Genomic DNA, 24,064 nt, shown 5'->3' with positions numbered 1-24,064 from the left:
TTCAGTAAGGCTAATGTTTTAGCATGTGTATCTCAATGTGTATACTCACCAATGAAAGTAAATTGGTAATGGCCAATATTCACCACCCCTCTGGCTGATTTCTCAGGATGAGGGAGCTCATTTCAGCATGTCCTTTAAGACAGGAAAGGATGTTCTTACATGCAGCTGCAAATTTAAATATCACAAACGTATCATCTACATATTGGAAATATGCACAGGGTCGAAGGTCAGGTGTCATTCCATTGAAAACATATTTCTTGGGAGAATCCAACAAAGATGTCTGTGAGAGTGGAGCCTTGCAGGGATTCCACAACAACACCATCTGTTGAGCCATACATAGGGTTGTTAAAACTTTAACTGAATGTGTGTGTTGCTGAGTTCATAAGTTCAAATACTGATTCATGTAATGATGGCAGATCTAGATCACCATAATACAACAGTGCAGTCTGTGGCTTCCTCAATGACACATGAGTGAATAAGCTGGAAAACTCAAATGAGCATATGGACATTGCATTGTTATTAATATGCACGACTTGTGCAGTCTTCACAAATCTGAAGGCTTAACCCATATTCAAAAGGTAATTTTCAATCTGCAAAAATCAGGCAGATTGTTCAAACACGGTGGATTGACACTGTGATTAAAAATATGTAGTTTTCATTGTCATTTTCAATACTGTTAATAAACCTGCACCAATCTGCTATTCTTAAATATATGAAGAAAGTATTCTTAAACCAAAATTACCTTTTAAACCTTTCCTGATTGTTATGCTCCATAGCTGATTTTATTTGCAGTGATGTGCAGATGGTTGAGGAGAGACGAAAAATTGTTTTTTTCCAAACCAGTAGGCTTCTGGCCTACAGTCTTGGCCTGGAGCTGCATCTTAAGTAGAGAAGAGTACCATTCAGGTGGTTTGCATTCTGAAGAATGCAATGGAAGAAGAGGCTGCCCCTTCTAACTCTATTTCGATTTAGCCCTCTCTCCCTCAGCTTTGATGGTCTGCATCGCTCTTAATAGGCTTCGCACCTAAATTAATCAGTTGGAAAACACCGGTGATATACAGATGAAAAAAATCACAGGTAATTTGGTGATGGGGAAATCAAACCTCACCTGTGTGTAAGAGCACTTCTGAATATTTATAATAAAATGGAAGAAGTTGGAGGGTCCTTGCACTACAGTGGTAGTATCCTGACCTCTGAGCCAGGAGACCTGAGTTCAAGCCTCACCTGCACAGCTGGTGTGTAATACCGACTCTGAACAGGTTGATGAAAAATATTTGGGAGAAGAATCTAATTAATCAGCTTTTGAAAGTAGATGCAAGGGCTCAGCTGTCCAGCAGACATTAGCAATTGACCAGTTGCTGGTAGCAACCATTGGACTGTTGTGCATACAACACATTAAGTGGTTTTTGCTGAACTTGATGACATTGAACCATCTCCCTATCAACAGGAAAAATAAAGGCCTGCATTTACACAGTGGTTCTTGCAACTTACGAGTAACTCACTGTATTACAATGGTGGCTCAGTGGTTAGCACTGCAGCCTCACAGCACCAGGGTCCTAGGTTCAATTCCAGCCTAGGGTGACTGTCTGTATGAAGTTTACACATTCTCCCCATGTCTGTGTGGGTTTTGGTTTCCTCCCACAATCCAAAGATGTGCAGGTCAAGTGAATTGGCCATGCTAAATTGCCCATGGTGTTAGGTGCATTAGTCGGGGGGGTGGGTTACTCTTCGGAGGGTCGGTGTGGACTGGTTGGGCCTGTTTTCATACTGTAGGGAATCTAATCTCATCACTGTTTTAAAGTAGGAACTATGGCAGCCAATTTGTAGACGGCAAACTCCCAGAAATGCCAATATAAGAATGACCTGTTCAGTTTTCTCTCTCTTGATGTTGATTTAGTGATAAATTTTGGCTGGAACATGGGGATAAAGCCCCTGCTCATCTCTGGAATATCAAATCAAATCCATGCAGCACGACAGGGTTTAAGTTTAACATCCTACTGGAAAGACAGTACCTGAGAAATGTAGCACTCCTTTAGCATTGTAGAGTTTTGGGTTCAAGCCCCAGAGTGTTCCGTGAGCACAGATCCTTGTAAATGAATGCTATGGACTGAGTCACAGCTGGCACATTTTACATGCTATTGACAGAATTGTACTGGCAATTGGATTTAATGGGTTTTGCGTATGCGAGCTTCTTTCAGCATGCCATTCGTAACTTGTGGATGGGCTTTCCAGTAACCATCAGCATCACATCATATGACACCGTCAAGTATTTTGGAATCTCATACTTAAAACCCGAAGAGTGATATTAGGATAATTAATGGAGTGTAACTGCAAGTTTTAAGTGTAGTTCAACCCATCTGAAAGCAGCTAGACGTGATTTCCAGGCATTCCAAGCTAATAGTTATTCTTCATCAAAGACCTCAACAGTTACTGTTAGTGCCTTGCAGATATGTTTTCATCAGTCTGTTCAGGGATGTCATTACACACGTCAGAACAGGTGGGATTTGAACCCAGTTCTGGCTCAGAGATGGCATCCCTACCACTGTACCACAAGTGCCTCTTGATGATGCCTTGTATTTCTTTTATTTCCCCAATTAACCTATCACCATTTTCCTTAACAACATGTTCAGAGACATTATGCTAGAGGTCTGGAACAGGTGGGATTTGAACTCAGGTCTCCTGTCTTCAAGGTGGGGTCACTATCACCGTACCACAAATGCCCCTTAATAGTGCCTTGTAATTTTTAAATCTATTTTTCTAATCAGCCTGGTCAGAGATGTTATTGGACGCCTGTGGAGCAAGTGGGACTTGAACCCGGGTTTCTCAGCCCAAGGATAGGGACACTATCACTGCACCACAAGATAGCTGCTACTCCTGATGGCAGGAAGATCTGGCATGAGTCGCCCATGTTCCAGACATTGATCAGATCCTGGTAGAAGACAGGCACTGTCCTGAGGGCGACCTTTAGACCCTCACGGTTAATAAAAATTAGCTGTGTGTGTCATAATTGAGGTTGCACACTAGGCAAATAAACTCTGTCTCCAGGGTGCACTATCTGGGGAGAGACATAATGTACAGGCATCGCTGCAGGGTCTGAAGGTGAAGAGTCACCACCTGGGTGCAGAGGCACATGAGTGACTGACTGCTCAGCTTGATGCGGAGACTCAGAACCTCTGCCGTAACCCAGTGCATCTCGTAGTCCCAGACGAAATGAATCAACATTCTCTGGACTTTTGGGACAAAACCAGGAGGAGGGGTCAAAAGAACCAGCCAATACCACAACATGAAGGCCATTAGTTGGTTTATGATCAGCCCTTACCTCCTGTAAAACACTACTTGGAGCAGTTCTGTGCAGTGGCCTGAGGCGAGCCAACTTTAGCCTCTATCTCCTACCACTCACAGTCCAGGATTCCTCAGGCAGTATAAGGTAGACCCCCATATAGAGGAGATGGGGAGGTACTCCAGCTAAACCCCAATAACTCCTCTGGCAGAGAGACCACCTGCCATGGACCATCCACGAGTCTAGAATGTTTGGTTCGATTGATCTCGGTGGAAGATACCACCAAATACATGGCCTGGCACTCGCGTATCCTCTCCAGGTCAGCCGGGTCACTGAAAGTGAGGAGCATGTCATCGGTGTAAGCTGAGAGGACTACCTCCATGCCCGCACCACGCAGAACCAGCCCCGACAACCTCCTCTGAAAGAGACGCAGGAAAGGCTCCACGCAACGGGAATACAGCTGGCCGGACAGGGGGCAGCTTTGACGTACTCCTCTCCCAAAGCAAAGGGGCCCATTATCTTTCACCAGACACTCTGCGGCAGTGTACAAATGTCGGATCTGGGCAATGAACTGCGCTTCGAACCAGAATGCCTGCAGAGCCCCGAGCAGATACTCATGATTGACTTTGTCGAATGCTTTCTCCTGGTTGAGAGACAGGAAGGTGCTCGGGAGACAGGTCCTCTGGGAAAAACGGATCAGGTCCTGGACCAAATGGACGTTGTCACGGATCCTTCAGTCCGGAACCATGAATGGGTGGATCATGTGATCCATCATGGATCCCAGGCGAGATGACAACACCCTGGCAAAGATTGTGTAATCCATGCTGAGGTGGGAGTCTGGACACCAATTCTTGAGTAAATGAAGGCCCCCTTTCTTCAGCAGTAGCACAATGACAGCCCTATGCCGAGAAAGGGGCAGCTCTCTGGCCAAGAAGCATTTGTTCAGGACCTCCCCGACACCAAACCAGACCTGGGTTCAAGGGTGCAGTAAAAATCCCCCTCGAGGATGCTGCATTGGCCTTCGTCAATGGAGATGAGGTGAGTGGACCCTACTGCAAAGAAGCATGTTTGCCTCAGCCCGATATACATTCACAGGGGCATTTTTGTGCTGGGAGTGGGTCGGAGTGGAAAAATGTGATGCTGGAAAAACACAGCAGGCCAGGCAGCATCCGAGGAGCAGGAGAATCGACTTTTCGAGCATAAGCCCTTCTTCAGGAAACTTATGCCCAAACAGACTGATGAAAACATATCTCCAAGGCACTTATGCCCGATATGTTCCAACTCCAAGGATTAACAGGATGGATTCCGGGCATAAGGGAACCAGGAACACATCCAGGGAACAGTCTCCAGTTGTTTGGACTTGCACCCCAGTCTGTCAAGAGTTTATCTTCAGCTATTTTGTCACCAACGTGCCAACAACATTGCACTGTAGTTGAAGACCAGCAGTTAAACATCATCTTAATAAAGGCTTAACTTTCCTCTCCACTTACCAGGTTTTCACTGACCCTGATTGGCCTCTCAAAGGAACTGAATTGAGTTACGTTATCCATAAATGAGGGCAAATGATAATTTTTCCAAATTTTTCTGTATGTTACATAATACTGCATACGAATTGTCATTGAATGCCCATGACCATTTCAAGATTCAAGCTTGTTTGAAATCTGCTTTGAATAGCTTTTAGCTCCCTCTGCTGGTTGAACTTAGACAGTACTATGTAATGAGGCTCCTGGTGCATTTTCTCCCAAATGTGCATAGAAAATCTTCCACGTACACAGCACCCGATTTTTTTTTTAAAACAGTTAGATGCAAAAGATCCTACTTAGTATGGATCCTTCAGCATAGTTCAGTAGAATCTCTTAACTGCTGGTGAATTAAAACTGCAACATTACTTTCATCTCTGAAACAAGTCTGCCAATTCTCAGATGTCTCTGGCACTGAGATTTGATTGAGTTTTTTTTAACAAGTGTTTCCTTTGTGAAGAACTGAAAGGAGTTTTTTAATATATTTCTGAAAATGAAATGTCCTTTCTGACCCAATCTGAGATGAGGACAAGCCATTCATCATGATAATTTGCATTTAATCGTTGAATGATCACGTATAAGAATAATTGGCAATCTTTTTATATATTCTGGATTAGTGGTGCTGGAAGAGCACAGCAGTTCAGGCAGCATCCAAGGAGCAGCGAAATCGACGTTTCGGGCAAAAACCCTTCATCAGGAATAAAGGCAGAGAGCCAGTTTTTACCTCAATCTTTTTATATAGCCAGATATAAATTTGCTCTGTTTTTATAATGAACATATTGACAGTCTGAGCTGTCCTGTACAATTTCAAAGACCTTTTCTCATTTAGATGAGGCATTTTATTTTAATATTGTATTTCTTGAGCTCAAAGTTGTGGACTGAATAAAGCTTTGCATAATATGTGAATTTGAAAATGGTGTGTAATTGTTGGAAGCAGTAAAGGCATGAAGGTCGGTGCATATCTTTTGTGAAAAACAGTTCTCATGTAACCTATCAATTGAGGTTAAACAAGTAAATGCACTTTTCAAAAATAAAAGCCTCTTTCCCCTGCTCTGCTGTGTGTATATGGCAGCTCTTTGTTCATGTAACATTCCAAATGACAAACAATCTTCAGTAACAAATCAGAACCCACCCACTTTTCATTTGGAGTGCTGGTCAGTGAGTGTTGCCAGGGAGACCTGACAGTACCCTCATTCTGGGTAGTTAGGCAAACACTAGTCAAGACCTTAGTCCACACTGTCCTCTCTCCCCTTGTGTCATTTTCCCCCATCTTTTTGCTTAATCTTCCTCCTGCTTTTTCCTTTCCCTTCCCCTTCTACTTGTCCTATGTTAGGGGCATTGAACTTGGCTGAGATGGGTCAATCAGCACGGCCAAGACGTTGTATTTATTGTTTATTCATTCTTGGGATAAGGGCATCACGAGGCCGGCATTTATTGCCCAGGCCAGAGAGCAGTTTAGAGGCAACCACATTTCTATGAGTCTGGAGTCCCACACAGTGCAGACGAAGTAATGATGGCAGATTCCTTCCGCGAGAGTATTAGTGAACCAGCTGGGTTCATGGTCACCAGACTTTTTATTGAATTCAATTCCACCATCTGCCAAGGCAGGATTTGAATCCAGATTCCCAGAACATTACCTGGGTCTCTATATTAACAATCCAGCAATAATACCACTGTGCCATTACCTTCCCTAATTTAGTTTTAAACCTTCTGGGCTGTGGGTTCAAATAAGCACCATGTGTTTTCCCAAAGAGCTACCACAGCATTTATATCACACCATGGTTGTGATCTTTCCTATTGCAGTATGCTGGATGAAAGGGTGGGACTATTTCCCTATCCCGATGATTTTAGGGACAGGACGCTTCTAACCGTTGTCATATTATTGATGTTCACAGTCTTAACCACGACTTCTCTCCCTTCCAGATGGCCGAAATGAATGGAGTGCTGGAAGACGAATTCACGGTTGCTCGTCTGTACGTTAGCAAGATGAAATCTGAGGTCAAGACCCTGGTGAAACGTGCCAAACAGCTGGAGAGTACCCAGCTGGACTGCAACAGGAAAATGAATGAGAATGAGCGTGAGCTAGCAGCGTGTCAGCTCTTAGTGTCTCAGGTATGGGAAATGGAAGCTCCCAGAGCAAATAGCAGCTGGTTTATGTGCTATTGATGCTGCCACGATCAATAGTGAGGTAAAATAAGCTGCTTGATTCAATAGTCTGTGAAGACTGATGGAAGCCAAGCAACCCTTGTAAACTGTAAGTTGTGTTTTAATCCTCTGTGCGCATTTTAAACACATTGGTTGTAAAGTTCAATGTTGGTAGTGGTCTAAACCAGGTGAGATCAGATCATCCCACCATTTCAATGGTAAGGAAGATCCAATAAGGTGCATAGAATCGGAGCCTGATGTCTTTATCTGATAAAAATTCCCCACAGTTCCCCCGAGATAAGATTGTATGTGTCCACTCTAGTTGCAAAGCACAGAAAATGAACATCACTTTTAATGACCTGAATATTGGAGGTTTTGTAACCCAATCTGAAAGTTTTAGATTTTTTTTCAATGTTTTTAGTTAATTTTGTCTTGCATATGTGCCATGAGTCATATGATGCCTAATTAATTTTGCAGTATCCCCACCTCTTGTCTACAATCCAAACAGATGAAAAGAATTGGATTATAATCAACAATTTGATATACTTTTGAGGAAACGTGTGTGTGTGTCTGTGGCGGGGGAGGGGGGAGTCTCTGTGTTAATATGACCAATTTTCCAAAAAAACTTCTTAGTACTGGCAAGTTTTCTGCTTACTGTAGGCTCCCTGTTGTATGTAGCAAAGAGGCCTGAATATTACTGAGCACCGACACTTCGACTTAAAATGTGTTTTGCAGCCACTGGCAATCGCAAAGTGCTTTACAACCAACAAAGTGTTTCAGAAAAGCAATCATTCTGACTGAGTTTGGGTTTTTTGAAGTGCAGGTTGTGCTGACATCAAAATCGTAATTTTTATTCATCAGAATTTTTTAAAAAAGTGTTCCTGTAAAACCTGAAGAGGATTTCCACTTGAAGGTGTTTGGAAAAGTTCATTACAAGTGGGCTCTGCTTTTAAATGGGGAGTCAGTAACAATTTCACAATAAGGTGAAGGAAGTTGATATTCTAGCTAGATGCCAGCCCAAGTACTGCCTGTGCTACGCTGAGGTGTCTCTTGACAATTCTGCTCAGAGGATTGTTCAGATGTATATAAGTATTGGAAGAGAATGATTTGCTCCTTTCCTCTCATAAACATCTGCCTATCTCTCCCAATGCCAATCTCCATCACCCTGAAAAATAGCAAATTGCTTGGTTTAAGGAGCTGACACATTAAAAGTACTGAACCTGTAAGCTAGCAGTCAATGATGTAATACAGTGAAACACTGAGGAGTTGTGGATGAACTAGTCAATTGACATTTCTGCTTCTGCACTGCCTGGTGTTTCATACCATGCCCCATTGCTGCATAGGAACAGACTGATGTTTACACATGCGTCTCTCAAGACTTTGAGATAACATTTCACATGATCATGCTTATATAGCGCCCACAATATTCACACTTTGTAAAATATTTTAAATTTATGCCTGTATCACTAATATGGGCCTTCAGTCTGCAGGATTCTTAGAATTAGGCTTCAACAATTGGTGACTGCCAAATTAAAGCTCATTGATGGAAATGTTGGTGTACCCAAAGTAAATTATGTTTGTGTGAGTGTGTGCATGTTTTCTGTCTCCCCTAATTGTGTCTCATAATGCCTCTCATGTAACAGATGATTAATGGATCTTTTTGCATTGAAATATTAATTAGAATTGCAGTTGTCTTTTCAAGCTAAATCTAGTCGATATGACTTAAATATTCATGTTTTTTTTCACATCCATTTTGCTGCTGAAAACATTTGGAGTGTTCAACCAGCAGCTGGTACTGTAATGGCTCTCTTACCCTGCTCGTTCCTCTCTCCTCATTCTTCCTCCCTATCCCCTCCACTCTTTCCTCATTCTCTGGGACTTTTCATCTCCCACATCACTGTTGCTGTCCCTCTGCCACTCCTTCCACCTTCCCCTTACCTTTTCCCCTTTTACCTTTGCCTCCCTCTATCCCCTACTCCTCTCCCTTGCCCCTGCAATGAGAATGTGCTCGACCTGATAAATAATAAGTTGCAAAAGAGGTTGTAGAAGTTTAACAGGTTCTGTGCAATTACATAATTTAGCATTATCCTGGAACTCCCTCTCTAATGGCATTGTGGGTCAACCCATAGCTGGTGGACTGCAGTAGTTCAAGAAAACAGCTCACCCCCATCTCCTCCTCAAGGGCAACTAGGGACGGGCCATACATGTTGGCCAGCCAGCGATGCCCCACCCCACATATAAGTTTTTCAAATATATTGGGCAACATTTTGAAATCAGACTCTGTCTGATCACTAGTAACATGTTGATGGCATCTGAGTGCAAACAGCATTTACTGAGTCTGGGGATTGCAAAGCTCTGCCTCAAGAGTTCTTTTAAAAAGCCTGTCTAAAGTGCACACATCTCTTTCTCCTTTGGGAAATAATGAGGAGGTGTTGGAAGGGTTTCTGGGCTGATTGCATTGTGTCATGAATGATCTTGGCATGGGACTTGAACCTGACGCCTCCAGCCCAGAGGTTGGGATTCTGTCACTCTGCCACAGAACCTCTCATGCCAGTTAATGTAGTGTTTTAACGTTGCTATGTGCCTGTTCAATGGCTTATGGCCCCACAAGTGATTTTCTTTCCTCTTGGGAGTGTCCAGTTTCTCTTAATGCTTCCCTGTCCCCTGCTCCAGTACACTACTGGCTTGACAATCAATTAATGTCTTCCTTTGGAAATGGTGCTCAATAGAAGAGTGCAGTAGTGTGGGTGGTCAGCAGCATGTAATGTGGTTTGGCACTGTTACACATTACATTCTGTTTGAAAAGATGATTGTGTTTGGACCAGTGGGACTATATTTCTTGGATGAAAAAGGTGGATCTAAATAATAAACGGAGAAGTATTCATTGTGTTGCTTACAAAATTGTAACTGTGTGCGTCCTAATTTGCGATGTTTCAAGTTACCGCTGAATGAATGGATAAAATGTCAGCATTTCTACCGATGTTCTGGAAGTACGAGAAATTGTAAATGCTCTCATACAGTATTTTGCATCAGTGTTTACTGTGGAGAAGGACATGCGAGATATAGAAAGTAGGGAAATAGATGGTGACATCTTGAAAAATGTCCATATCACAGAGGAGGAAGTGCTTGATGTCTTGGAACACATAAAAGTGGATAAATCCCCAGTCCCTGATCAGGTATACCCAAGAGCTCTGTGGGAAGCTAGGGAAGTGATTGCTGCATTCAATGCTGAGATAATTGTATCAACGATAGTCACAGGTAAGATGCTGGAAGACTGGCGGTTGGCTAACGTGGTGCCACTGTTTAAGAAAGGTGATAAGGACAAGCCAGGGAACTTAAGACCAGTGAGCCCTGACGTCGGTGGTGGGCAACATCGGTGGTGGGCAAGTTGTTGGAGGGAATCCTGAGGGACAGGATGTACATGTATTTGGAAAGGCAAGGACTGATTACGGATAGTCAGTATGGCTTTGTGCATGGGAAAACATGTCTCACCAACTTGAATGAGTTTTTGAAGAAATAACAGAGAGGATTGATGAGGGCAGAGTGGTGGACGTGATCTATATGGACTTCAGTAAGGCGTTCGACAAGGTTCCCGGTGGGAGACTGGTTAGCAAGGTTAGATCTCATGGAATACAGGCAGAACTAGCCACTTGGATTCAGAACTGGCTCAAAGGTAGAAGACAGAGGGTGATGGTGGAAGGTTGCTTTTCAGACTGGAGGCCTATGACCAGTGGAGTGTCACAAGGAATGGTGCTGCATCCAGTACACTTATGTAAGTAATTTGGATGTGAACGTAAGAGGTATAGTTAGTAAGTTTGCAGATTACATCAAAATTGGAGGTGTAGTGGACAGTGAAGAAGGTTACCTTAGAGAGTACAATAGAATCTTGATCAGATGGGTCAATGGACTGAGGTGTGGCAGATGGAATTTCATTTAGATAAATGTGCTGCATTTTGGGAAAGCAAATCTCAGCAGGGCCTGTACACTTAATGGTGAGGTCCTAGGGAGTTTTGTTGAACAAAGAGATCTTAGAGTGCAGGTTCATAGCTCCTTGAAAGTAGAATCACAGGTAGATAGGATAGTGAAGATGACGTTATTGGTCAGAGTATTGAGTACAGGAGTTGGGAGGTCATGTTGCGGCTGTACTGGATGTTGGTTAGGCCACTGTTGGAATATTGTGTGCAATTGTGGTCTCCTTCCTATCGGAAGGAAGTTGTGAAACTTGAAAGGATCCAAAAAAGATTTACAAGAATGTTGCCACAGTCGGAGGATTTGAGCTATAGAAAGAGGTTTAACAGGTTGGAGCTGTTTTCCCTGGAGTGTCGTAGGCTGAGGAGTGATTTTATAGAGGTTTATAAAATCATGAAGGACATGGATAGGATAAATAGACAAAGTCTTTTCCCTGGGCTGGGGGAATCCAGAAGTAGAGGACATAGGTTTAAGGTGAGGAGGAAAGATATAAAAGAGACCTAAAGGGCAACTTTTCATGCAGAGGGTGGTACGTGTATGGAATGGGCTGCCAGAGGAAATGGTGGAGGCTAGTACAATTGGAGCAATTAAAAGGCATCTGGATGGGTGGATGAATAGGAAGGGTTTGGAGGGGAATAGGCCAAGTGCTGGCAGATGGGACTAGTTTGGGTTGGGATATCTGGTCAGCATGGACCAAAGGGTCTGTTTCCAAGCTGTACATCCCTATGACTCAATGACATTGTCTGCATGCCTTACAGTGAATTGTATAGGTGTGACCAAGTCAGTGAGTATCTGCAATGCTGTTAGGAAGGGACCCATCTCTACTGAGGGAGTTCTGACACTGAGTTTGTCCAAGATCCAGGTTACATGTAGGTTTAAATTTAGCATCAGACTTCTATTAAATGACTCCAAACACACTGGTGATTTGTGTAATGCACACTTTTACATCCACTTTTTGTGCTGTTCATCTTTTGCAAGCATGAAGCCAAAATAAAATCGCTGACAGATTACATGCAGAATGTGGAGCAGAAAAGAAGGCAGCTGGAGGAGTCTCACGATGCACTTGATGAAGAGATAGCGAAACTCCGTGCCCAAGGTACACATTGACCTGCCTTAAATAATTTCGATGCCTTTATCCAAATGATCATCAGCTCATGATGCTGCTGTTTATTTTGCCTCTGAGCACTTTACAGCACAGCGTGTTCATATATCTACACAAATTCCCCAGAAAAGAAAGATACTTAAATTTACACAAGGTGAAACAAAAAAAGTTTGTGTAACATTGTGAATGAAATGATTATTATGGAAATATGAGAATAAGTACTTTTAACTGATATCTATAATTATTCATGCACAGAAGAAGTCATGCAGCTCAGCAAGTCCGTACTGACCTATCTGTATTAATCCGGCTTTCCAGCACTTGGCCCATTGCCTTGAATGTCATCATCTTTCAATCCATATTCATTGAAGCTTCTGTTACTTTGATACACATCTACGCTCCTACATTCTTCAATAGGACTGACTTGTTACTTGCACTGTGACAACTTTTCAAATGTTGTGGTAGCTTTAAATATTCAGCATAACAAACCAATGTTTTTTTAAAATGCTTCAAACATCGTAAACTCATATTTGTTCCGACTGTGAATTTAAAACCGTTTGACATGCAGTGCTTGGACATGCTGTTGTGCTTATGTGGCTGATTCCCTCTTGAAATTGCTTAGCAGAAAAGATGCATGAAGTGACCTTCCAAGACAAAGAAAAGGAGCATCAGACTATGCTTCAGGATGCCAATGATATGAAGGTAATGATATGGATGACATGTATGAATATGCATGTTTTATGACTCATGTTCTGAAACCTGATACCTAAGTATGGAACAAAAAAAATCTGATCTCTGCGTGAGTTTGATTGCAGCTTCTCTCCAGTGCACAGTGTTGTTAGCAACTAGAATATCAATTAATAGAAGAATCTGATCTCAGCTGAAATGATTCACTTTCAGCTGTTACCTTGTCACCATTTTTATACAGTAAACTGCTTCACATTTCCACTGAACCCATTTTCCAAACCTGACATGCTTTTCCCATCTTAGGCAACAACAAAGAACAGTAATAGTTCTTTACTTTCAGTTCACTCTCTTCCACCAGACATCTTGGGAATTAGTGACACTGTTTGCCAATATGTTCCCATACCATGGCAAAATTGAGTACGACCTTCTCCAAATTGGACCATGCAACATATACATGCACTCTCTGTCACCTCATTAATTAAGTCCTGGGTGAAAAGGTCCATGAGTGAGCTTCTTAACCTGCCACCAGTAAGTGTTCAATTCATGGCTGTTTAAGGGCCTTAACTTGCTACTTACCTGATCGCCTGCCATCTCAGCTGGTAACAAATGTGACTAGTTTCCTGACTAAGTTTTCTTGGTGGAGTGGTTGGCATGTTAGTCACCATGTCACATACCCCCGTGCCACACCTTCAAATCAAAATTGGAATGTCGCACTCATATATGGCCACTTTAATATATGGACACTTATGCCCATGGGAGGGTGAGCCGGCCTCAGGTTTGGTAGCTTAGCTTATTTTCATGACTGGATCTTAGCAACATCTGCTCTCCTGGTGAAAATAGATGGCAGGTTGCTGAGAAGTTACTGCCTGGCCTGTAAATTCAGGCAGCAGCAGACAGCTACCAGGAATTCAAGGAAACTATTCCAGAAATCAGGGGCAGGGTATTCCTGAAGGAGGAAATCCTTTTGGGAAACTAGGGGAAGGGATGGGTCAAAGTATCAGACTTACCCAAAAGCAAATATTGAACATTGACCTGGCTAGACCTCACTGAATTGAGACCTTGTTTGCAGCAACTTTGGCCTCTTGGGGACCCCTGTTGGTCCCACACAGAGTTACTTGGATCCTGGAATTGCTATTGGAGCCCAATCTGCAAATTTCAATTGGCAGATGATTGACAAAATGATGTTTCACTCAAATGTGCCACACGTTGCAGACTGTGATGAAATGATTCTGTGGAATGCTGATACCAGACTTTGGGTAATAGTTGAGATCTGAAGAAGGGTCATATCAAATTCAAACGTTAACTCTGTTTCTGTCTCTATAGACCTGCTGCGTTTTTCCAGCATTCTCTGTGATTGTTTGAGAGCTGTGCGATACCTTGCCTTTATTTGGTTAACTATAAGTTATTTATCTTGCTGTGTGTCACCTCAACATGGTACTTTCAACACTTCTTCTAGGTGTTTTGCTGTACATTTAAAACCTTTTCAACACTCCTCTGTAATGCATTCCTGACCTGCTTATAGTGTGGAGTGAAAGACTGGACACACTACTCCAACTGAGATCTAAATACTGCATGCTTTATTGACAGTTTTCTCTTCCTGTCCTGTTACCTTTTCTGATGTGGAGATGCTGGAGTTGGACTTTGGTGGACGTGGTCAAAAATCGAATGACACCAGGTTACAGTCCAACAGGTTTATTTGAAATTGCAAGTTTTAAGGGGTGCTCTGAAAGCTTGCAGTTTCAAATAAACCTATTGGACTATAACCTGGCATTGTTTGGTTGTTATCTTTCATGACTTATGTACATGTACGTCGAGGTGTTTCTGTCCTGCACACCCTTTAGAATAGTACCCTTTATTTTATACTGTCTCTTTATGTTCTTTGTACCAACATGCATTACTTCATACTTCTCTGTGTCTGCCAGCTAACCACTCACTCTTCAGAAAAAAACACGAACAAATTTGTGGTTCTACACTGTATGCACAGTTTACAGTTCTCTCAAATTAGAGTTTTCATTGTTTTAACAGTATTTGCGTTTAGAGAATAAAGGAAGGACACTAGAAGTTCAGGGGAAAAGAGAGACCTTGAGCTCTTGTCCACAGATACCTGAAGGTGGCAAGACGTGATAATAGGTTAATTAAGATGGTATATGGAACACTTACCTTTATCAACTGTGGCATAGATTATAAGAGGAGAGAGGACACATTGGAACTGTACAGAACTTTGGTTAGGACACAGTTGCAGTACTGTGTTTACTTCTGGTCACTGCACTATAGCATTGGACGGTGGGGGGTAAAGGGGATTCACTAGGATGTTGCCCGAAATGGAGTATTTCAGCTTTGAAGAGAGGCTAGCTAGGCCTAGTTTGTTTCTTTAGAGCAGGGAAAGTTGAAGGGGGAAGCTGATAGAGGTGTGTAAGATCATGCAGGGCAGAGAAAGCAGCTGTTCCCCTTAATTGAAGCTCTGTAACAAGGGCATAATTTTAAAGTAAAAGGCTGGACATTTTGAGGAAAAACGCTTTCTCATAAAGCTTGGTGGGTATTTGGGGTGCACTTCAGAACTGTTAAAAATTACCTGGATGAGCATTTGTAGTGTTAGAAAATTCAAGGTTTTGGGCATAGTGCTGGAAGTTGGGGCTAAGGTAGGTAGTAATATATTTTTGGTGGTACAGAATAAATAGGCCAAAGGGTCTCACCTGTATTATTCTATGATTCAAAATGGGATTCTTGCTTGTGTGAGAAAAGGAGTACTTTGTGCAAACAATTCAGGAAAAGAGGATTTTATATGTCTAACGTTTTCACATTACCTTAACTTGAAAGTGTTATCATGATATTTTTTTACCATGAAACCCCTTGGATGAGCATAGTTGAGAATTGAACATGTTAGACAAAAAAGTGATGAACAGACCCTCCGGTATAACCCCCTCATCCCTAAAAGTTCAAGACTTGAACCATTACTGTCAAATCTGTGATTACACATCTCTGCATGCAAGATGAAGAAGTGGAGGATGGTACTTTGTATGTCATTTGACCAAGTAGATAATGTCTCAGAGATGTTATTCTGCATGTGTGGATGAATGAGTCCGAACATAGATAGGCAGCAGAAATGTAATAACTCTTCATTCATTTGCTGTCTTTGCCTAGAAAACTCTGGAAGAGCAAATGGAGAACCATAGAGAAGCCCATCAGAAACAGCTGGCTCGCCTGAGGGATGAAATTGATGAGAAACAAAAAATCATTGATGAGCTAAGGGAGTAAGTATTTGTCAGAACCTGAGAATTCCTTTATTGGAATATTTTAAATATAAATACTAAAATGCAATTGCATTAAAGACTGCTATCAAATCTCTTGGGCTTTTCTGCTCGAGTAAAAGCAACCCAGTTTTCCCAGTCTATCACTATATACGTACAAGCTGACATTTCTGTTCTGTTCTGTTCATGGAACTGACTGGTGTTGAATTAGATACTCTCATGAACCAAGTAAGAAGGCTAGTGAGCTGAAAATGTGTTGCTGGAAAAGCGCAGCAGGTCAGGCAGCATCCAAGGAACAGGAGATTCGACATTTCGGGCATAAGCCCTTCTTCAGGAAGGCTACTGAACCAAGGGGAAATTAGGACTGAGAAAAGCTTATTTAATCCAAGATAGTTCATCTCTCTATGGATCTAATTTCCCCATTACAGCATTAAATAATGTTTTGAACAGTACCAATGTTATTATAACTACTACTCTGTTTGTCAGATATTACAAACAATCATCACCAAATAAAGTTCTGCACATGCCTTTTCTATATTTATTCATCAACTAGGGGTATGATAGCATCATGGTTTTGTTACCAGACTGGTAATTCCAGAGACCTGGGCTAATAATTTGAAGATATCAGGTCATATACCACCATTGCAGTTGGGGAATTTAAGTTCAATAAAATTCAATAAATCTGAATGGTATCCATAAAACTCCCAGATTATCATAAAAGCACACATGGTTCAGTAATGTCCTTTTGGGAAGGAAGTCTGCCATCCTTACCCAGCCTGGCCTACATGCAACTCCAGATCCACATCAGCAACGTGACGGACTTTTTACCTGTGGCTTAGAAAGCCATTCAGTTATTTTACTGAAAGTGGTTCATTATAAGTGGACATCCTCTCTATGACCATACAGTTTAAATGTTTTCTTGTAGAGATTTGGTGATAATTGAAGTTCATATACCCTTTAAATGAGTTTGCAGTGATGTCTCCCCTCACCATGATGCATCCCCCTGGGGTGGCATGGTGGCTCATTGGTTAGCATTGCTGCCTCCCAGAGCCAGGGACCTAGGTTCGACTCCAGCCTCAGGCAACTGTCTGCCGTGCAGTTTGCACCTTCTCCCTGTGTCTGACTGGATTTCCTCTGTGTGCTCCGGTTTCCTCCCACAGTCCAAAGAAGTGCAGGTTAGGTGGATTGACAATAATAAAGTGTCCATAGGCTAGGTGGGTTAGCTATTGAAATGCAGGGTTATAGGGATAGGGTGGGGGTCTGGGTTGGAGAGTCTGTGTGAACATGATGGGCTGAATGGCCTGCTTCCACATCGCAGGGACCCTATGATTCTTAAAGACCTAAAAGGACCTTCCACGTGCACCTACATTGATATGTAGCTTTGTGGGCACATGCTTATTATCACTCCCTCAAGGCAATTAAAGATGGACAGTAAAGAAACTTTTTATGAATAAAAGAAATACAATTTTCCTGTTGTTCTCCTGGCTTATTTTGAAAATACTTACTGATAGACTTCTCAATACAGAAAACAAAATATGATCATCTCACTGCCCCACTGTCTCCCAAACCCTTGTAAATTCTTTGCCTTTAAATGATTATCTATCCTTCCTTCAAACATGCAATGGTTCTGGCTCAGCTATTACCTGTTTCTTCTTCACACTTGCAGCAAGTATCTCATATTCCTACAAAACGTAGACGAGAGATTAGCAGCACTTTCTCATCAAAATCAGAAACTTACAGGTTTCCCTCTCAGTGCAGGCTTCACAGCACGTGACCTAAGCTGACACTTCAATGCATTACTGATCTTTGAAGCTACCAGTTCAGATTGCTGTAAAAGGTCCCATGGCACGACTGAAATATCAGAGAAGTCTTACTCCTGTCCAGCCCAGCAGATATGCTAAACTAGCACAACCATGTGGGTTAGCTGCTTGTTAATTTACGGGCGACACGGTGGCACAGTGGTTAGCACTGCTGCCTCACTGCGCCTGAGACCCGGGTTCAATTCCCGACTCAGGTGACTGACTGTGTGGAGTTTGCACGTTCTCCCCGTGTCTGCGTGGGTTTCCTCTGGGTGCTCCAGTTTCCTCCCACAGTCCAAAGATGTGCGGGTCAGGTGAATTGGCCATGCTAAATTGCCTGTAGTGTTAGGTAATGGGTAAATATAGGGGTATGGGTGGGTTGCGCTTCGGCGGGTCGGTGTGGACTTGTTGGGCCGAAGGGCCTGTTTCCACACTGTAAGAAAAAAAAATTTAGCTGTTTGTGGAACATTGCTGAGTATAGACTGGCTAACCCTGTTTGCTTTGATGCTAACAGTTACCTCAAAGGAATTGTTTGGCTGCTAATGATTTTCAAACATCTTACAAATGTCAAAATGAATGTGAGTTCTTTCTTGAAAGGTACTGAATGAAAGTATTTGCTGGCAAAAATAGCTTTTTTTCCTTTTTAATCTGTCAAATTATTATTTGATTCTATATGTATTGAGCTACATTTCTTTGAGATAGTGTCTTCTCTGCTTCATGGCATAATCCTATTGGTTAGTCACTGTTTGTAAGAATAGTTCTTCATCTCCAGTATCATCCTAGTGAATGTGCACAGCATTCTCTTTGTAGGCAAGGTTTTGTTTTCATAATAGAGTATAAAAAGTTTGTAATTGTGGCCTGACGATTGCCTTATACAAATTTAACATTTTGTCTTGATTCCATATTCATTGTGTCATTGTCTGCATTTTGTGCGATAATGCCTTTTACCCCTACATTTCTGTTCCACCAGGCACTCCTTCAATTCATAATCTAATTCCTTCACTTCCTCCAAGATGCATTACCTCATTCCATATACTTACTTACTTTGAAACCTTTCATGGCATGTCCCTTTTTATTAAATTGCTCCACAGTTCGCAAGCTTCCACTCTGAAACTTCTCCATTCTAATATTTAAAACTTAACCTTCTATAATTTTGTTCTTCTTAGTCACCTCTTACTCTTGGAATCAGTCTTGTTGTTCTTCTCTGTACCCTTTCCAATGCAAGTGTACCTTTTGTAGTATGGAAAGCTGAGCACTTTTAAAAGTATATTGTTACATGATAAAACCTTAACGTGACTTTTATTGAACTGTTTTCAATTTCTGGCATTCAGTTAGATTTTTGTTTTGAATATCAAAGCTGAACTCTGCGATTACTTCATATTCTAAATTTGCACACCCTCTGCTTCCATTCCATTCACCACATATTTACAACTCACATTGAGCACACACTAAGCATTTACAACTCACATGGAGCACACACTAAGCATTTACAATTCACATGGAGCACACACTAGGCATTTACATTTCAACTCCCTCCCCAATAACATTGTGGGTCTACCTTGACCAACTGGACTGCAAAATTCATTTGACCTTCTGCAACTGGCTGCTGCAGTCTCCCTGACAGGGTCCTGTGAAGCCACTCTGGCAAGTGCTAAATGAAGTCAGGTTCTCAGCTTACTGTGATTGAAAAATTATAATGAAGTGTCTCACGTATGCCCAAGATGGGAAAACCATACACCACCTTTCCCATTGTCTGAGTTGGTGGCAGGTGCATGTGGTGTAAGATGGGGACATTTCCCTCAAATTGTCCATTTCCAGCTTTTACAACCATCCATTATTTCCTACCTTTAACTAACTAACTTCATATTTCTGTGTTCTCTAGATTTGTTAGCTTTTAATTTAACTACAAACCTTTACTGTGTCAAATTTTGCCAACACTTTTCTGATTATGGCATCGACCTGGATTAAGTGCTACCGATGGGAGTTCCCCTCTACTTATTGGCAAGTTGCTGGGAACCCATGTTGCATCCATAGAGGATATCTGATATGATTAAATGCCCTCAGCCACTAACTGGCTAGTGTCAGCTGTTTCACACAATCAAACCACCCCCTGCAGGGCAGAAATTTTGTTTGTGGGAGCTGACAGCCAATCCTTAATGTTACCAAAAGCAGTGAAACTAAAAATATCTCTCAACCCAGAATACATGATGAGGTTTGGTTCAGAACTCACATTTATTTCTAGGATGAAAACCTGAGCTCTTGCTTGATTGACAGCTCCAGCTCTGTGACTTTTACTGTCAGTTTTATGAGGTTTATTTTTGTATGGTTAAGAGGTTTCACATGCTTATAGTTTCCGCTGCTAATATTTAAGATCATTAACATTGTTTTTGGGTTATATTAGAATGTTTTAACAGCATGGAATGAAATGAATGAATGTCTTTTTAAAAAAAGACGCATCTTATTGTCATCATAATGTTAATGGTTCTATATTGTTATAGTGTACCAATGGGCACAGAAGTGGTTTGGCTTGGCAAGGGGCACCTGAAGAGGTTGTGGGAATGGGGGATAACTAGCAAAGGTGACATGAGGAGGACATTTTGAATTTAGCTTTCAAAAGCCCTTTAAAAGCTAGGCCTGCGTCATGAGAACTATTGAGAGCTGGAAGTTACCTGTATTTCTGCAATGGAGCCAGCCAAGTCGTGAATAACAGGTGGAGGCGCATGAATTGAGGCTCACATTTTTAGGGGACACTCCTGAAAATCGGATAGCCAGCAATGATATTGGAAATTCTGGAATCGGGACTCACCTGCAAAGTTTTAAAGGGCTTTCAGGTCATTCCGACAGCTTGAAATTAACGTCTCATCCTAAAGGCCATTCCATTGACAGTATAACTCTCATACCATCTAAGATTATAGAGTATGTTTGTAAAGGATTTTAATTCTCATCCATCTTACCTTCACTTTCGGGGTATTTTATCAGTTGCACATCATTGTAATGAACCCGAATACTCACTTTACAAATTTTGCTTTTACAAAAGACCTACATTAGTACCTGTTTTTGTGAATCTGAAGAGGATTTTCACATTTATGATAAACAGTGGGATTTTTTCCTTTAGAATCATGCACTTCGCTTAATGCCATTTTCGGCTTGCGAAAGGTTTCCTGGGAACGCTCTACTTTCGGATAGTGGGGGTTACTTATACCAGAATAACCATCACTGAATTTTTTTTATTCATGCAATTGTGCAACATTAACCTATTCCAATACTAAAATGACAGAGGTCAGAAGATTCTTTTGGCTGTAATAATGTAAAGATCTTTAAGTTGAAACTATAATATTTATTCTTTCATGTTTATATGTAAATCATAGAAGTAATCACATTATTCAGTAAATTATGATGCCGCTAATTCATATATACAAAGTAATAACCTTACTATGAGAAAGTGAGGACTGCAGATGCTGGAGATCAGAGCCTATCACCCTCACCTCAACCTCCTTCCACCTATCGCATTTCCAATGCCCCTCCCCCAAGTCCCTTCTCCCTACCTTTTATCGTAGCCTACTGGACACACTTTCCTCATTCCTGAAGAAGGGTCAAAACGACGATTCTTCTTCTCGTTGGATGCTGCCTGACCTGCTGCACTTTTCCAGCAACACATTTTCAGTAATAACCTTACTAGGACAGTGAAAGGCAATGGTTCCTAGTGCAAAGTTGAAATTATACACTGCGGAATGAAACACTACTGAGCACACTTGCTGTGAGCCAGTAAACACAGTAATTATGTCTCTGTATTACTGTGCATTTTACTCTGTATTTAACAACATAAACACTAATTGTTCTGATTTAATTTTGATTCAGTTGGTGGGAGGTAGACATTTGAATTGGTTAGAAAAAGGATGTAGAATCAAATGGCATAATCTTAAGGGAATTGTCCAGCTAACTGCTGTCACATTGAGAAGATAATGGCATTCTTCGGGTTGACTGTTAATTATTGACAATTTTTTCAATTTTAATGCTCAAATGCATTTATGCAAGCTGTCGCAATCTCAGTAAAGCTAAAATATTCCTGTTTTTTGTTTCATATTCAACAGTTTGAACCAAAAGCTTGTGCTGGAGCAGGAGAAATTGAATTCTGATTTTGAAAAACTAAAAATGGAGGAGCATGAAAAAAGTGTCAAGCTCCAGAAACTTGTGTAAGCTTATTCTTAAAATGATCTTCTTTCCAGCATAAAAATTGTGTTATTTAATGGTTGTTGCTTTACAATAAAGCTGCAGGTTTCACTTCAGAATATAAGCTACCTGAGACTAGTCTAGTGTGAGCATCCATGAATGATACTCAATATCATTCACAATCAATGTCTGTGTTGCTCTGACTCTTAGTGGGTAATTGGATTGAATGGAGGTACTTCTGTGGGAACAGAGAAGAAAGCAATAGAGAGAGAGAGAGAGAGAGAGAGAGAGAGAAGGACTCAGCTTATCATGTGAAAAAATCACCTCCTATCCATCTTAACAGTACCTGGGGAATTCTTGGGCTGTCATTGGGCTTTTGGACAGAAATTGTTTTAAAAAGGTACTCCTAACTTTGTCATCAAAGTGGTGATGCACTGTATCAATTTATCAGTTAACAATATTTGTCCAGGCAAAACATCCTAGTTCTGGTCTTTCTGCTCCTTTTTCTGTTCCAGTGGTGGTATGTGAGTGTCTATATAATTTTTGCAATAAAAATTCTTGCATCTGTTGTGTACATTATGTATTGAAGTTCTTGTTTTGCTCAATGGCGCCATATAGCTGACCGGTGACGCCCTCACCAGACTGCTTACAATAATAGCATGACGGTTATATAACGTTATAATTATAACGTTTGGCTTGTTGTTACTTGAAGACCATTCTTTTGTAATATGATCTGTTTACCTCTGATTTAATAAATTGTACAACACGGAGGCATGAAGTTATTTTCTTAATACGCTGTCATTCTCAAATAAAATCTGACTCCGAATAACTTTTATGTCCTGCTTTTAGACTTCTTAATGACAAAAGAGAGCAAGCAAAACAGGACCTCAAAGGGCTGGAGGAGACAGTTGTAAGTTTCAATGTGAAACCTATTGGACTTTTAATGAACTCAGTTCAGAATAAACTAGTTCCCTCCTCAATTATGTAACTTAACTAAACTTGAAGGTCACTTCTCTGTAAAACAAAGATTGCTCCACTTCAGTGCAATGCACAGTGCAGTGGAGTTACAGTGTAATGCCTATAAATCTCTTTCCTAAGTACAACCTTTCCAATATAGATTCCATGGTTTCTGGCATATACTGTCACTAGCATGAGTTTTTTTTAAAGAAGCTCTGCAGTCGAAACAAACAGAGCCATATATCTCCATGTAGATCAGCTGAACCACATTTCAATCTGTTTCTAATTTGAATGCAGTGGCTGGAAGGTGGGTGCCTTGAGCAGGGATGCTTTCATTGGTGAATTATCTTACCCAACAAAAAAATGTTGGACCCTGTGATCACTTTCTAAATTTTTCCGGGTAGCAGAAGTTGGGGGTTGGGTGTGGGGAGGAATAAACTTTCCATATGTTCCATACCAAGATCCTGTTCTGCTCCGCACATATTGTTTGCTCCGTTGTATATTATAATCAGCAACTTTTTTTTTCAACAAATGGATGTTTTTCTTGGATATGGCAGTTTTAAACACTGTTTTACCTCCTCCCTCCACCTCCCCCACAGCCCAAATCAAATGATGTGACTTCCAGTAATTTCAAGTTATATGTTTGCAAATGTCTGTAGTCGATAGGGCTTGTGCTCATTAATGATCGATAGAATAATTAATGATTGGAAGGTGATATGTTTATTTCAAATCTGTGTTCTTTAAAGCTTCTAACAATGACTACTTATTTTTTAATAAGGCAAAAGAACTTCAAACTCTCCACAATCTCCGAAAACTTTTTGTTCAGGACCTCACCACCAGAGTCAAGAAAGTAAGTCCATCGATCTAGGCCATTGCTGTTTTGTTAATGCACTCCCTAAAAGTCCATTGTGGGCAAGCTTTTGGAGAAGACCTTAAAGAAACTATGGCTTTCTTCTCTAAATTTAAAAGTAAACAAGCGATCCAATTGTACTCATTCAGTTCTAGGTATGATATGAGGAGGGAGAAATTATCTGAAGGAACAGTGATCAGTAATTAACATTCTAAAGTAGCTGTCAGCTCCTAACAAAGAAATTGACACCTATAAGGCTGCAGGTTTTCTGGCTAATGAAGCCCATGCAATAGATGTTGGAGCAGGTTGAGGGGAGTGGAGGCAAGGTTGATGATGATTT

The 24,064-nt window shown here is 41.3% G+C and overlaps 1 protein-coding gene across 1 annotated transcript in view; it reads left to right on the top strand.

Annotated features, from left to right (window-relative positions):
* Window positions 1-24,064, top strand: part of LOC132817400 (kinesin heavy chain) — a 199,648-nt gene that overhangs the window by 135,281 nt on the left and 40,303 nt on the right. The window contains exons 16-22 of the mRNA XM_060827824.1: window positions 6,724-6,912; window positions 11,893-12,010; window positions 12,639-12,715; window positions 15,842-15,951; window positions 21,839-21,940; window positions 22,767-22,827; window positions 23,653-23,724. Of these exons, the coding sequence (XP_060683807.1) occupies window positions 6,724-6,912; window positions 11,893-12,010; window positions 12,639-12,715; window positions 15,842-15,951; window positions 21,839-21,940; window positions 22,767-22,827; window positions 23,653-23,724 (729 nt within the window). The remainder of the gene's footprint in view (window positions 1-6,723; window positions 6,913-11,892; window positions 12,011-12,638; window positions 12,716-15,841; window positions 15,952-21,838; window positions 21,941-22,766; window positions 22,828-23,652; window positions 23,725-24,064) is intronic.

Source organism: Hemiscyllium ocellatum, chromosome 7 (assembly GCF_020745735.1).
Source record: "Hemiscyllium ocellatum isolate sHemOce1 chromosome 7, sHemOce1.pat.X.cur, whole genome shotgun sequence".
NCBI classification, from domain to species: domain Eukaryota; kingdom Metazoa; phylum Chordata; class Chondrichthyes; order Orectolobiformes; family Hemiscylliidae; genus Hemiscyllium; species Hemiscyllium ocellatum.
This window is presented reverse-complemented; position numbering and strand designations above follow the sequence as displayed.